This window comes from Mirounga leonina, unplaced genomic scaffold, assembly GCF_011800145.1.
Source record: "Mirounga leonina isolate KUSES-001 unplaced genomic scaffold, KU_Mleo_1.0 Mir_170, whole genome shotgun sequence".
NCBI classification, from domain to species: Eukaryota; Metazoa; Chordata; class Mammalia; order Carnivora; family Phocidae; genus Mirounga; species Mirounga leonina.
This window is the reverse complement of record NW_023270433.1, coordinates 26,409,056-26,424,786: the sequence shown is the minus strand read 5'-3', so window position 1 is coordinate 26,424,786 and position 15,731 is coordinate 26,409,056. Positions and strand designations below refer to the sequence as shown.

Sequence of the window (15,731 nt, the reverse complement as noted above, 5' to 3'; positions counted from 1 at the left end):
ATCCCAGGGTCCTGGGATCGAGCCCCACGTCAGGCTCCCTGCTCCGTGGAGAGCCTGCTTCTTCCTCTCCCTCTCCCTGCTGTTCTGCCTACTTGTGCTCTCTTTCTCTCTGTCAAATAAAAAAAATAATAATAATAAAATAAATAAATAAAATATCTTACCTTGTCAAGGGGCGCCTGGGCCTGGGTAGCTCAGTTGGTTAAGCATCCAACTCTTGATTTCGGCTCAGATCTTAATCTCAAGGTCCTGGGATCATACCCTAAGTTGGGCTCCCTGCTCAGAGGAGAGTCTGCTTCTCCCTCTCCCTCTGCCCCTCCCCTTGCGCACTCTCTCTGTCTCTGTCTCTCTCTCTCAGATAAGTAAATAAATCCTTTTTAAAAAGTACTTTACATTGTCAAATTACTTGAATTATCTTTATATAAAATAGATGCTACATGTATTTTTGTAAGTATGATATTTACAGCCCATATATTTAAATACCTAGCAAGTTGGTTGCTGATTTGGGGGCAGCATTACTGAATTAAATGCAGGTTTGTGGCTTTTTAAAAATTCTTTTGGCTGATAGGACAAGATTTAAATGAAATAAAACCATTCTCAAGGTTGTCCTAGCAAATCTTTTTTTCTGTATTCCCTTGAAGTTCTTTCACACATCCTCATATGACATTTCTATAATTAGTTCAATGTTAAAACCTCCCGTTTTCACTTCACATTTTATTTTAAACTTTTTCAGTGGTCATATGGTGTGAAAGTCCATTGTTACTATAATATAAACACAAAGCTATTCTATTTCTATTTAATAATAAAGTATTTGACCAAATTAGTAATCTGGTAGGGACTGTAATTAATAAAATATAAACAGGTTACATCATAAAGTGCAGTAGGTCGTCAGCAAAATTGTAAGTAGAGCCTAGGTTTTCTCAGGTAATGATACCTATTGTATGACGAACCTGACAATATTCTAGTTGCTATGTTATAAAATTAACAAGTCAGTAAAATAAGACTTATCAAGGATTTGGTGGACTGCATCCATCTGAATTTTATATATTATTATTTTTTTTTTTAAGATTTTATTTATTTATTTGAGAGAGAGAATGAGAGAGAGCACACAAGAGGGGGGAGTGGGAGAGGGAGAAGCAGACCCCCCGCTGAGCAGGGAGCCCGATGCAGGACTCGATCCCGGGACTCCAGGATCATGACCTGAGCCGAAGGCAGTCGCTTAACCAACTGAGCCACCCAGGCGCCCTGAATTTTATATATTATTAAGACACATATTAGCCACAGAAACTGAGAAATAGATGGCTGTTTGCATAACCAATCTATGATGGAATTTGAGCTGTTTTAAACTATCTGAAAACTGAGAATCCTTTTATCACTTTGTTCAGTTTATTTGCAATTAATATTTCTTGCCTTTTAAATAAGGAAAAAGTAATGTATTGTCTGAAAGCATATATGCTATATGCAGTCACTTAAAATATTTAGTAATGAGAAGCATAGGAAAGAGGGACAGGATGTGTAGTTGAGGGTCGGTTTGTAGTCAAAGAGATCTAGGAGTTCAGTCCCAGCTCTGCTCCATAGTAACTGTGTCGTCTTGGGCAAGTTATGTACCTTATCTCTTAGCCTCTATTTCGTCCTCTCTGAAGTAGGCTTAATAGAGTTATAGTAAATACATAATTAATATATGTGTGGGGTGAGAGGAGAACCTCCCCCGCCCCCGCCAGTGACTTTCTAAGAGTTCCCAGCATGATGGGAGGAGGGGGCAGGCCCTTTGTCCATCCCCAGAGAAACTTGCATGGGGAATAGAACCAGCCTTGGGAATGGGCTGCTCTTGGCCTAACGCTCAGAAGCGCTGGGCTGGCCAAAATGCGTGGCTTCTTCAGTAGGAGAATTTTGTCATGTTTCTGTTGTTCTATTATTTGGAGACATTCCTGGACACGGTTTGGTCAGTTACAATGAAAAGTTGACCTTTTTTTTTTTTTTTTTTAAGATTTTATTTATTTGACCCAGAGAGACACAGCGAGAGAGCGAACACAAGCAGGGGGAGTGGGAGAGGGAGAAGCAGGCCTCCCGCCGAGCAGGGAGCCTGATGCGGGGCTCGATCCCAGGACCCGTGGGATCATGACTTGAGCTGAAGGCAGACGCTTAACTGACTGAGCCACCCAGGCGGCCCTGAAAAGTTGACTCTTTAAAAAAAAAAAATACATAGGGCTTGATCTATGGCAGACACTCAATAAAGTTAATTCTAGTACTTATTGTTGTTATTACCCTTAATGTTATTAATTAAAATTTGTATATAAATTACGTGAGAGGAATCAGTTTTAAATGATTGAGGACTGATCAGATTCTTATTAATTTTATAGTGTTTTAAAGTTATATATGTTGAATTAATATTAACGTATAAAATAAATACAGTGAATCAGTGAGAGAATTTATGGAGGCTCTCTTCTGCTAGCTAACGTACACCTTTTCTTTCAACAGGCTCAGCACTGTGTAGCTACAACCTAAAGCCTTCTGAATATACTACGTCTTCAAAAGCTTCTGTTCTATGCCCCAAATTACCAGTTCCAGCGAGGTAAATTTTATTGTATTTTGTTAACTTGTGACTTTTGTTTTTGTAGGTAGATTTTAAACTGTAAATATTATCCTGGGGAAAGAGTCACTTGATGATACGGGTTGCTCAGGACCAATACTTTTATAACAAAATTTAAAAAGTACTATTAGAAATGACAACATGTATTTCATATCTTAAAACACACACACACACACACACACAGGCAAACAACTTTTCTCATTCTCAGATTTTAAATTTCTTTTGGGGGCTTACTTTTTTTTTTTAATGCCATAATTTTTAAGTATATATAACTGCTGAATCATTGCAAAATCTACAGCAAAATTAGAAGCCAATTCTCACAATCTTCAAAGATTCTTTGAAGTTGACCCTAGTAATCACTTACTGGGATTATTTTTAATTTACTTTTTAAACTTAAAAAAATATGCCAGTGATTATTCTCCACACCTTATTTCAGGCTATATCTTTTAGGTACATTCTCTATAATAATACACTGTTTGTCGTATCTTATCCAAGGTCTTATTCAACAAACACTGATTATTTCAGTATCTCCTGCATCTAATGGACACAAAGAAGAGACAGGACATATTCTTTGTTTGGAAGGATCTCACAGTAGTTACAAGTAAAGCCAACTTTAAAATTATAAATAGGTTTTTTAATGAGGAAATAAATTGGCAAGCATTGTAGAATATATCCTCAGAATTAGGTGCATAGGATTTGGAGCATGTCTAATCTTGAGAATCTTAAGTGTGCATCAGCCAGGAATGACATGAGTCAACTTCGCCAGGAATACTGAATCGAAGGCACTTTTATTATATCTTGGTATATTATAGCAAGCTACTGATTAAAATTTTGAGACTGATTTTATGTGTGCTTTCCTTTGGCTTGCTTATGGGTGTGACTTGTGCTTTATTAACTTGAATGAAATTTGAAATTTTCTGTTGAAAAGTAGATAAAGGATCTATCAGTTTAATTGATGTCCAGCTCTTTTAGTCTTGTCAAGTTGCTATTGAAATGAAAATGTAAAGCCTACGGAAATGAAAATAAAGGGACTGTTTTAAAAGATATGAAGTAGGACCTATAAATTAGGGGCTTAGACCGATAGGTAGAGAGACCCCCATTTGTGACCGTTGAGAATATTAGGGAGGCTGTAACAGTAAGAAAAGGAGGTCCTTTGAATAGAGTCGTTGGAGAAAATTTATCAGTGTAAAGACAAGAAAGGCTCTGTGCTCTCATCTCCTCAACTGCTAACAGCCTGTTTTAAGTGCATACTGTGAGTATAGAGTCCTATTTTAAGGCATAAACATATTACAAAAAGATAACCAGAGAGCCCTGATGTGAGGATGAGGTTGCTCTGTACCTGTGTTATATGGGTGGGGCAGGGGTCGGGTAAATCCTCCTTCACCTCTGACCTCTGACCCCACCGTGTCGAGGGCTGCCTCTTCCTGGTTATCTGTCTCAGGTGTTCCGTTCTTGGCCATACAAGAGCTCACACATCTCACATACAGTGCCCTGAAGAGCATTCACTAGAAGATGAAACATAGTATTAGGGGCTTGGGTTTTAGCCATGGACAGACTTGGCTTCTAACAAGGTCATCCACTAATGTCTCAGTCATCTAAGATGCAGTGATGACCCTAAACCATCTGAAAACTGACTGTGTACTATGTTTATACTTTTTTAAAGATCCTCAGGTTTGGGGCGCCTGGGTGGCTCAGTCCTTAAGCGTCTGCCTTCAGCTCAGGTCGTGATCCCAGGGTGCTGGGATCGAGCCCTGCAACGGGCTCCCTGCTCCGCGGGAAGCCTGCTTCTCCCTCTCCCACTCCCCCTGCTTGTGTTCCTGCTCTCGCTATCTCTCACTCTGTCAAATAAATAAATAAACTCTTTAAAAAAAAAAGATCCTCAGGTTTTACTTAGTTTAGTACCTCACAGTCTAAGTATCTTATCACTTTTATCTGAACTCAGCCTGTTGGAAAGTAAAAAAAAGAAGTAACAGTTGATAGGAGGAAATCAAATCAGGACCTGGTAAATAACATCATTTAGCCTTTGGCAAGCGAAGTGCAAAGATCAGAAAACAATGAATTTGTTTAATAAAAAACTTGGGGGCAATAACCACATTCCACACCTCGTATTAAATACCACATCTTCAAAGATGAGTAAGATCTGGTCTCTGTCCTTAAGAAACTCTGTCCTTTAAAAAAAAAAAATACGGACTGGTTTTGGTGACTTTTTTGTATACACCAAAAGATGGGCACTAGGCAAAGCTATGATGCAGGCAAATGGCCTTTAGCATCGTTCACATCCCTTTGGCTTTCCTCCTAGGAGCACCCTAGTGGGACCAAAAGAGCTACTGTACTTTGAGTCCAGATAGGTCTGGGGGTGAATTCTGTGTCACCACCTTCTCTTTGTCAGCTTGAGCAAGTCTCTTCCCCTCTCTGTGAACCAAGTGTCCTCACATGTAAAATGGCAATATTAATACCTTTGTCATGGAATTGTTGTAAGAATTAAGTAAGGGTATATGTTTTAAGCATCCATTATTGTGCTTGGCATCTGGCTTAGGGAGTAGTATTTCTCTCAACCTCTAGAGCCTCCCATTTCTCCCTTAACTTTCCTGGGTACCTGGGCACCTTCTGCCATTGAAAAGCAATGCCTATTCCTTGGAGAAAAGCAATTATAAACTAATTTGCAGTAAAACACTAACACTACGTAATTGCCAAATGCTTACTATTCCTAAGAGCTTTTGAATTTTAAAAGCAAATGCCTAGAAAGGGCCATGTTTTATACAAATTTGTAACTATTGGTGACATGCTGAGCAAGGTAGCCATAGGGAGACTAGCCCTTATACCTAAAATACTTAAAGGTTTAGGTATAGCTAAAAAAACTGCAGTAGTAGAAACGGATTACATAAATTCAGTTAATTCACCAAACATTTATTTTAATATTTCTGGATGCCAGAAAGGATATTAGGTATTGGGGAATTAATAGCATGATATGGAAATGAGAAACTAACAGCCAAGAAAAAAGTGTTATCTATTCATATTTTTAAAATGAAGGATTCAGTGTAAATTAACATTTACAAATGATCTATTGTGTTCCAGCCACCATATTAAACTTCTCATGTGTATTCGTATTTAATCTTCACAAAAGCCTATAAGGATATTGTTCCTAATTTATAGATGAGGAAATAGAAGATAAGAGAAGTTAAGTGAGTTGTGCAGAGTCATACAATTAATTGTTGGGAATCAGAATTTTAATTTAAGATCTTATAAAATCTATACCACAGTTAGTTTTATACTGATCTGAAAGCTATCTCATTATATCCATGGGATGAGGTGAGTTTAGGGTCCTCCTACTCTGTCATCTTCCCCAAGACAAAGTCCTATACCACAGTTATTTTTTTAAAAAATAAATAAATAAAGGTGGGGCACCTGATCTGGCTCAGTTGGTAGAGAGCATGTGACTCTTAATCTCAGGGTCATGAGTTCAAGCCCCACATTGGGCATGGAGCCTACTTAAAAAAAAATTAAGAATTAAAAAAAAAAAAAAAGTACAGGAAGAAAAAAAAAAGAGTACAGGAAGGAAAGGAGAGAAAATAAATGAAATGTATGAAAAACCACTGAGTATTGCCATTAGATTCTTGATTTATTTCCTGCATTTTCTGTGCTATAGAGATATTGTCAGAATCCTTTATTATTCTTCTTTCTTAAGTAAAACTTTTCATTAGAAATCATGTGTAATTGCTTACCTATAACCTGAAGTTTTAAGATAATTGTGTGAGATGCAAACTCCTGTCTTCTCTTATGAAGGCATATGAATAAGAGATATTAGGCTTGTTTGTCATCAGACTTTGAGGGAGGGGAGCTCATTAACTGTGATAGTCTGGACTTAAGGCAAATGGATAGAATGTTTGCCATGGTAAGATACAATTTCTGAATGGCTAATTTTTAAAAATCTTTAAAAGACTCATTATAAATTCATTTTGTTCTTGTTGACTAATGTTTCAATAATGTGAAACAGCATCAGTTCCTAATGGGACTACACTGACTTCTTAAAGATTCAATATTCTGTGGGCTTCGAAGGGTAGAAAAAGTTGCTATGAATAGAATTCTGTATGCTTGTCCTCTTGATTAAAAAGCACAGAGTGTGTCGCTTGGGTTAGACACTGAAGTAGAAAAGATCTCACATACGAGGTTCTCAGAAGTATTCTTTTCTGAGAGGTATGTGAAATCAGCTAACTCAAATTCATTATATCACATAGGAGGACTTCAGTGGTAAAATATAAGACAAACCATTTCAATCCCATGATTACGTAGATTTTTTAATAAGAAAGTCATTTGAGTATTAAAAACTCATGGCTGGTTAAGTTGTTTTTGTTCAGGGAACAGTAGAGGGAAAGAATGACAAGGGAGTGTAGGACTTTCTACTTTAAAACTAACTCTTTAACTTTGTTTTTTACTACTGTGTCCAAATGCTGTCTTCTCTTTTATTTTCCTTCTATTTCTGATATTTCTTACCACTAAAGCAGATTTTGACCATTTTGACCAGCAGCTAAACAATGTAATCAGTCTGTGCTAATTTTATACCTTCGAATTTAGAGCTGACTGTCAGGTTTTGTTGTTTTTTTTTTAACTGACATAGATTAAATTTTAAGGTAAGGAACCGTTGTTGCTTTGCTTCAGTTCTTTGAAGGAGACTTGTAAAAGTACTCTTTCCAATTAGCCAAGTGTTTAGGTATAGTATAAAATTGACTTGAAAGGGTAAGAGAGCAGATATTACTCAGCATTAACTCTTAAATAGAAATGAAAGGTTTGAATTTTAAGAATATAATCCTTCCCTTTCAGCCATCTATCCTCATTATAAGTCTGAAAAGCAGAAAAACACGAACACTGCTGGACATGCTGCTCCTGTTAATTTAGAATCACTGACTTTTGGCTGGGCTCTATTACTATTTATTATTATCATTATTACTCCTACTCTTTGAGCTAACAGATGGAGACACATGCGACTGTGTAATGTTAGGAGGATCACCCAGGGCTTTTGAACTTGGCCAGTTTTGTTTTCTGTTATAACAGGCCCCGCCCGCTCTCTTTTGGAAATGATGCGTATTTCTCTTCGAGTCTAAAACTATAGCAGCATCCTGCTAGGATATGGGAGATAGAGGTGGAGCTGCCTCTGGACGGAGGATAAGGTTCAGTTATGGTTATATGACAGGAGAAAGGAAACAGAGCAGGGCCAAGAAAATTGTGGATGTTGAAAGCGAGAAAATGGCATCCATATCCTTAAGGTAGATACATTTTATGTTCAAGGTTGGAGGCAGGTGAGCTAAACAGAGGCTGCACCAGAAATGATAGGGTAATAAGTAAAGCAGATGAAGATACAGATCATTGTAGAGCAGAGAAGATTTTAGTTTTGAAAGGTAGAGAACCAGGCTTTAGTTACCTTAGACAGGGACATTAACCTGGCCAGGGACATTACCCAGATAGACAGCATCAGGAAAAAAAACAGTTGTAGGTCACAGCAGAGGTTTCTGTCCCAAATTAGCCACCGTTGACTATGAACTTATGGTTAATTCTTTTGATCCGTTCCTGTAATATTTCTGACTAAATCCATTTCACCGAAAGGTATTCTATAATTTAATAGCTTTTTGTATCATTAATGAAACAACTTTAGTCAAAAACAATGACTTGCATACCTTTAATTTAAGCATTGCTCAGAATGCTCTGACTTTCTGCAGTTTCTGACAAAATATCAAATCTCGGGCATTAACTTTCACCAGTGCCATTTTGGAGGTTCACACAAATACACCCACAAGTCACAAGAGACACTTCTTTTTTAAGTGAACATTCATGTCACAGTGTCACGTCATTATTTTGGAATACATTTTACTGAAGCATAACTAAGGTAAGACTAGATCTTTATTATTATTATTTTATTGTTCCATGAAGTTAACAGCATGGAAGTTGTTGCCTATTCTTACTCCCATTGGTGCTCATTTACCAGCATTTAAGGAAAATCAATACATGGTACATTTATATTTTTATTTGAAAAGAAGTATTTTTGTTGTTTTTTCGAGGAAGGAAACAAAGGTAGTGTTTTGCCTCAGGTCATACAAAACTGCTTTCCTGAGATCAGAAACCTTGCAAGTTGGTATTCAGTCATATATTCTTATCCACGAATTTGACCCAAATACAGTGCCAACCAAGAATGAGCATACACTTAACCTTATTACCAACAGTGCTATGTTAGAGCTGTGACTGATGGTTCTGCAGATAATTCTAAAAATATGAGATTTATGTTAGCGATAGCTAACCTTTAACTGAATGCACACAGATGTGTGTATCTGCGTATGGACAGACATACGGACTCTCTTAGAACCCATACAGATCACAACTGAGGGCATGTTCATAGAGCTTTTTTAGAATCTCTCATTGATCAGATGTATATCATATTCTCGGAGGCTAACATAGAATATGTTACAACAAACCAGAGCTACGTCTCTGTTCACACATAGCTGTGTTCCTTCACAAGAAGAGCTGTGGTCAGTATAAACCTGATATAACTGTTGACCTCATTTTTTGGACACAATCTTATAATCATAATGACACATAAAAAGAACAGAAAACAGTGCAGAATCTCATGACCCTAACAAAGCAGAGATTTTTCATTTACTTCTATTTTTTTCTGTTCTCATTCTTACGTTTATATCTTTTGTATGGAGATGGCAACCATCACATTAGATGCAAATTTTTGTTTCTTTCCCCTTGCACTATTACCTCCTGTTTCCATACATTAGTATCCATGGTTATTGTTTTAAACAGCCGCATATTATGCTGTATGTTGATGTCTTGGCATGATTAATTGATAGGAGAGTTAATAAGCTTGTGCCCCAAACACCTTTTTATGTAGCTGTTCTGATAGAGGCAACATTTTATTCGCGGTGGCACATTTCAAGCAAAAGCATGTGTGTTTTCTCTTTTTAAATAGCGTCTGGCAAAAATTCATTTTCAGTTCAACCAAGTATATGTTTGTAAGTTCTGTCATCTGCCCATTGACTGATAGCTATACAGGCGGAGGAGTTTAAGTGTTTGCTTTTGCTTTTGGTAGTTCTGTACGTGTGTGTGTGCGTGTATATGTGTGTGTGTTTCTTTTCAGAAGGGGAGGGTAATGTCTTCCTTTGGAATATGCACTCCACCCTCTCTCTGCTAAGCCTGTGGTAAGATTCGCATCCCTGCCCACGACAGTCATCTCCATAGCATTAAGTTCACACCTCTTAGCCCCCATATGATGTGTGGAGGGTGGAGTGTATTGCAGTCATAATCACCTTCCATTTGTGTGTTTGATGTGGCATTTATATTGAGTAGGAGTAATTTTTTTTCTGATTTTTTTTTCTTGTATCACCAGTGCACCTATTCCATTCTTCCATCGCTGTGCTCCCGTGAACATTTCCTGCTATGCCAAGTTTGCAGAGGCCCTGATCACCTTTGTCAGTGACAATAGTGTCTTACACAGGCTGATTAGTGGAGTAATGACCAGCAAAGAAACTATATTGGGACTTTGCTTGTTATCACTAGGTAATTGTTTTTCTCATTACTAGCTATTTCATAGTACCGCAGTAGAAGACTGTTCTGTCTTTTAACCAAAATATGAATACAGTCGGGATACCTGTAAAATGTTTAACTGCCCATAGCCAAGACAATTGTTTCAGATTATATAGAGTTATAAATATATACATATTTAAATACATATATATATATATATTTATATATCTGAAACTTTCGTTTTCTCTCATTGGAGAAAACTGGTGTTTTCCCAAACTGGCTACTGTCTATGATAACCTTTAATATGATAGCAGGAGGCTTCTTTTAGTAAATCAGCACCCCTTTGTTTTTAGTTATGATTCCAGAGGCTTATAAAAAGAGGCCACATGGTCTCTTCTCTATTTCCATCAAAGAGCATAGCTTTATGGTAGATGACTTTTGAAATACACCTTTTTTTCATTGCTACAGTTCATAGTACCATGGTATTGCGGGAAAAGTTAGGAAATCTCCATTGGTTAGCCATCGAGTTTTCTTGTGAATAGATAATATAATCAAATAAACGTGGTTTTCAAGATGTAAACTCCCTGTATTATCCTAGAACTATATGTAGCCATGTCACAATCTATAGATCTTTCTAGTCGGGAGGAATAAACTGTGGTAGGAACCAAGCACCTCTTTCATTATATAAGTAAAATGAGTATTTATGCCTGTTAACAACAATTATAGTCATTGAGAAGACTAGCTGTATTTCCGTCTTGTCATTAGAGAGTATTTTCTTTTTGCTTAGGTAGTACTTGACTCAGTTGAAATAATGCTGTCCATATGAAAAGCTATTTCTGTGATATATGAAACGCTCCCATCTGTTTTTGGTTCCTGTACATTTATTGCAAAAGTGAGTACCTTAAGAATGTTACCTAGTCACAGATCCCAACCATTTATTTGGCTTTGCAAATGGCCCCCCAAAACGTGACTATTAGTCTGGCTTTATAAATAAGTTATTTGGTTTCTGAAATAGTTGAATACTTTAACCAAGAAAAGAAAAACCAAACCTTAAAAATGGTGATAATAATGTTAAACCATTGGAATTCCAGTTTTTATTAGAATGGTTCTCTTGAGGCTTAAGATCTTTGTTCATTTGTACCATGGGCCTTTAGATAATTAAAGATGAACAAATTATGATTTCAGAAATGAATTTCCCCATGCAAAGGTCAAATCTTACCAGTTTCCTTTTTAAGATTTTTTTCACTCAAGATTTTAGCATGTTGGAATTTAGCTTGGGTTGGGTAGAGGCATTGGCTAAATAACTCAAACTAGGCTTTGCTGTTTTTTGAAGAGTCTCTCAATCAATCAGGACCCCCGACCCCAGTCAAGAAAAAAGGTTAGAGGAATTTGGGCCTCAGCAGGCTTTAGGATATTATTCCGTAGGGTCAGAGCATTTCTTGGAGTTTTAGAGGAGAAACTACCAGAAAAAGATAAAATACTGTCTAGCCTGTGGACCATCTATCAGAGAAGTTGGTCCTGAAATGCAAGGATTATTCCAGGAAGTGTAGCACCTCCTTTAACTGATCTCTGTCTGTGTGTGGTAATTTTTCCAGTCACCAACATGACACATCACTCTCTACACTTGTGTGTTGGCATGTATGTTTGCATGTGAGTTCTGATGTCTTCCCGTGGTGAATCCACAACAGTTGTGTGCTGTTTTTGAGTCACCATGTTGCATTTGCATGTGTTCTTTTCTGTCATTTATAAACCCACGGTTAGGTGCCTTTAGTTTCCAGTGGTGCAAGTACCAAAGTCAAAGCGCAAAAGTAGCCAGTTAACCTTTCTTACCTAAATTGGGGTCTTGAACGTGTCAATAGCAACCAGTTATATCCCTAGGAGAAAACAATTGAAAGAGTTTCTCTTTATATTTTCCAGTGTTTTAAAATAATATTCTACGTGTTCTCTATCTTCCCTGCAGTTCTATCCATGATTCTGATGGTGATAATCAGGTATATTTCAAGAGTTCTTGTGTGGATCGTAACGATTCTGGTCATACTGGGTTCACTCGGTAAGCTGCTTATTCCTTTGTTTTTTAGTAATTAGAATTGGGAGTTTGCTTTTAACAGTCCCTCAATTCAGAACTACTTTGATTATTTTAAAGATTTTATTTATTTATTTGAGAGAGAGAGAACGGGTGCTCGCACCTACGCAGGACCAAGGGGAGGAGCAGAGTGGGAGGGAGAGGGACAAGCAGACTCTGCGCTGAGCACAGAGCCCAGCAGGGGGCTTGATCCCAGGACTTGGAGATCATGACCTAAGCTGAAACCAAGAGTTGGATGCTCAACCCACCGAGCCACCCAGACACCCTACTTTGGTTATTTTAAATAATTTTCCTTTTGTAAGGCTTGTGAATTCATTTATACACCATAAAAGGACTGGTGAGTGGATTGTACTGATGTTAATTCACTATGAGATCACTAAATGAAATAAAATGGTGAAGTCATTGGCATTCGGAATAAAAGCAGGTGGAGACATTTTTAAAAGGGGGCTAACATTTTTCTGTCAGTACCAGTTTTGGGGGGAAGAGCCCATGAGAAAAAGAAAGCAACTGAGGCCCTGTTCTGCTTCTTGTTCTTTCATTTTTCACTTAATACTTTCCATGTTCCCTTCCTGGCAGAAGAAGGGACCCTTTCCTTTCATCCTAAACTTTTTAAAGGCCTGCATTCAGGTTATTAAAATTAAAATATTATTTGATAGGGGCGCCTGGGTGGCTCAGTCATTAAGCGTCTGCCTTCCGCTCAGGTCATGATCCCAGGGTCCTGGGATGGAGCCCCACATCAGGCTCCCTGCTCTGCGGGAAGCCTGCTTCTCCCTCTCCCACTCCCCCTGCTTGTGTCCCCTCTCTCACTGTGTCTCTCTCTGTCAAATAAATAAAATCTTTAAAAAATAAAATAAAATAAAATATTATTTGATATATTGTATCTTTTTTAAAGGATTTTTGCTTTGTCTTGAAATGTTTCATAATTACATTTATAAATTTATTTATATTCTTCTGTCCTAGTTTTAGTGAGAACTACTGGTCTTATTTTCATAAAACTTAATTCTTGAGTTCTTAATTTCGGTTCATCTTTGTTTTTAATTCTTTATTTAAATTCAATTTAGTTAACATACACTGTATTATTAGTTTCAGGGGTAGAATTTAGTGACTCATAGGTTGCATATAACACCCAGCGCTCATTCCATCAAATGCCCTCCTTAATGCCCATCACCCAGTTACGCGTTCCCCCCACCCACCTCCCTCCAGCAACCCTCAGTTTGTTTCCTTGAGTTCGGCATCTCTTATGGTTTGCCTTCCTATTTTCATCTTATTTTATTTTTCCTTCCCTTCCCTATGTTCATCTGTTTTGTTTCTTAAATTCCGCATATGAGTGAAATCATATGGCATTTGTCTTTCTCTGACTGACTTATTTCACTTAGCATAATACCCTCTAGTTCCATCCATGTCATTGCAAATGGCAAGATTCCATTCTTTTTGATGGCTGAGTAATACTCCACTGTATATCTATACCACATTTTCTTTATCCATTCATCTGTCAGTGGACATCTGGGCTCTTTCCGTAGTTTGGCTATTGTGGACATTGCTGCTATAAACATCGGGGTGCAGGTGCCCCAGTTAATCTTTGTTTTGGCGAGAATTTGAATTCATGTAACCTATTTGTGAAGTACTTGCAGGTTGTATATTTTCTCAACCCTTGATTATCTAAGATTATCTTTGCCTTACATGTGAATATTAAATCTGTTGCATATAAAATTCTCGAGGGGCAATATGTTCCCTGGGTCCATACTTCACTTTTTGGAGACCAGTCTAATTTTGTGCCTTTGCCCATCACCTATTTCACTTACCTAGATGTGTATCTTAATTTTTAACTTATCCTTATAACTTAAAATTTCTGTCTGATTCTGAATCTTAACTAAGTTTGCGTATGATCTCTTTTTTGGGAAGGTGTGTCTTTTCCAACTTGGAAAGTTGTCTTATTTCTGTATTTGATTACTGTTTCTGTTCCAGTGGTTTTCCTCTTAGCATCATTGTTCATTCTTCTGATATCATCTTCTAAATTATCATTTTAATCCTTTGTCATTTTCTCTGCACTCAGGAAGAGCTCTTCAAGTGCACCTTCCAGATCACTGATTGAGTTTTCCTCACTGTCACTTCTGTACTTGACTACCTCATTTTGTTATTCCAGTCCTTCCTTCGTCTAGCCATCTTTCTTTTCAGTTCAACGGGTGACCATTATATCTGGTTTCTGTGTTTTAGTCACTTTGGGCTGCTCTGACAAACTACCATCGACTGGATGCCTTATCAACAAGAAACATTTACTTCTCACAGTTCTAGAGGCTCAGAAGGCCAAAGCCAAGGTGCTTTGGTATCTGGTGAGGGCTGGCTCCCTGTGTCCAGCCATCATCTTGCTATTTTCTCCCACGGTGCAAGTGGGGAGGAGTTCTCTGAGAGTGGTTTTGTAAGGGCACTGACCCCCTTCATGAGGGCTCCACTCTCATGACCTCACCATCTTCTAAAGACCTACTTCCAAATAACCATCTCATTAAGGATTAGGATTTCAGTGTATGAGTTTTAGGGGGACACAAACATTCAGCTTATAGCTGATGGATCATTTTTTTTTTTTTTTAAAGATTTTATTTATTTATTTGAGAGAGAGAGAATGAGAGACAGAGAGCATGAGAGGGAGGAGGGTCAGAGGGAGAAGCAGACTCCCTGCCAAGCAGGGAGCCCGATGCGGGACTCGATCCCGGGACTCCAGGATCATGACCTGAGCCGAAGGCAGTCGCTTAACCAACTGAGCCACCCAGGCGCCCAGCTGATGGATCATTTTTATGTTTGCATTTTTTTTATTCTTATGTTAATCCCCATACATTACATCATTAGTTTTAGATGAAGTGTTCCATGATTCATTGTTTGTGCATAACACCCAGTGCTCCATGCAGAATGTGCCCTCCTCAATACCCACCACCAGACTAACCCATCCTCCCACCCCCCTCCCCTCTAGAACCCTGTTTGTTTTTCAGAGTCACTGATGGATCATTTTTATAATACAAGTAGATTTGAATTCCAGCTCTGCCACTTACTGGGTGTGTGACATTTGGCATGTTACTTAACTTTCCTGAATTTCAATTCTGTCATTTATAAAGTGGGACTTTTAATACCTAGTTAACGGCATTGGGGTGATTCACTTTGGTTGCCTCTATTGCACACTTCCTCACACAAATTTACATGTTCAATAAGTGATATCTTCTGTGGCTGTTGTGAACAATGTCCTCCTTGATGTCTTCATTATTATCTTGTTCTGTTTTCTTTTCTGTTTTTATTCTGTCTTTCTTTCTCATTTCTGTTTGTCTTTCTCTCATAACTTTTTTAAAGATTTTTAAAATTTTTAAGTAATCTCTACACCCAACATGGGGCTCCAGCTCACAACCCCAAGATCAAGAGTTACATGCTCCACCAACTGAGCCAGCCAGGCACCCTTTTCTCATAACTTTTTATTCCTATTTATAGAGAACGTGTTTTATTCCATTCTTTGAGGCTATGACAGTTTTCTTTAAGATTTCAAAATGGAAGGGGTGCCTGGGTGGC

The 15,731-nt window shown here is 37.9% G+C and overlaps 1 protein-coding gene across 3 annotated transcripts in view; it reads left to right on the top strand.

Moving 5' to 3' along the window:
* SLC44A1 (solute carrier family 44 member 1) overlaps nucleotides 1-15,731 on the top strand; it is a 197,812-nt gene that overhangs the window by 100,615 nt on the left and 81,466 nt on the right. For all 3 annotated transcript variants that reach the window (XM_035016166.1, XM_035016165.1, XM_035016164.1), the window contains exons 5-7: nucleotides 2,476-2,569; nucleotides 9,966-10,135; nucleotides 12,063-12,152. In XM_035016166.1, coding sequence (XP_034872057.1) covers nucleotides 2,476-2,569; nucleotides 9,966-10,135; nucleotides 12,063-12,152 — 354 coding nt within the window. The remainder of the gene's footprint in view (nucleotides 1-2,475; nucleotides 2,570-9,965; nucleotides 10,136-12,062; nucleotides 12,153-15,731) is intronic.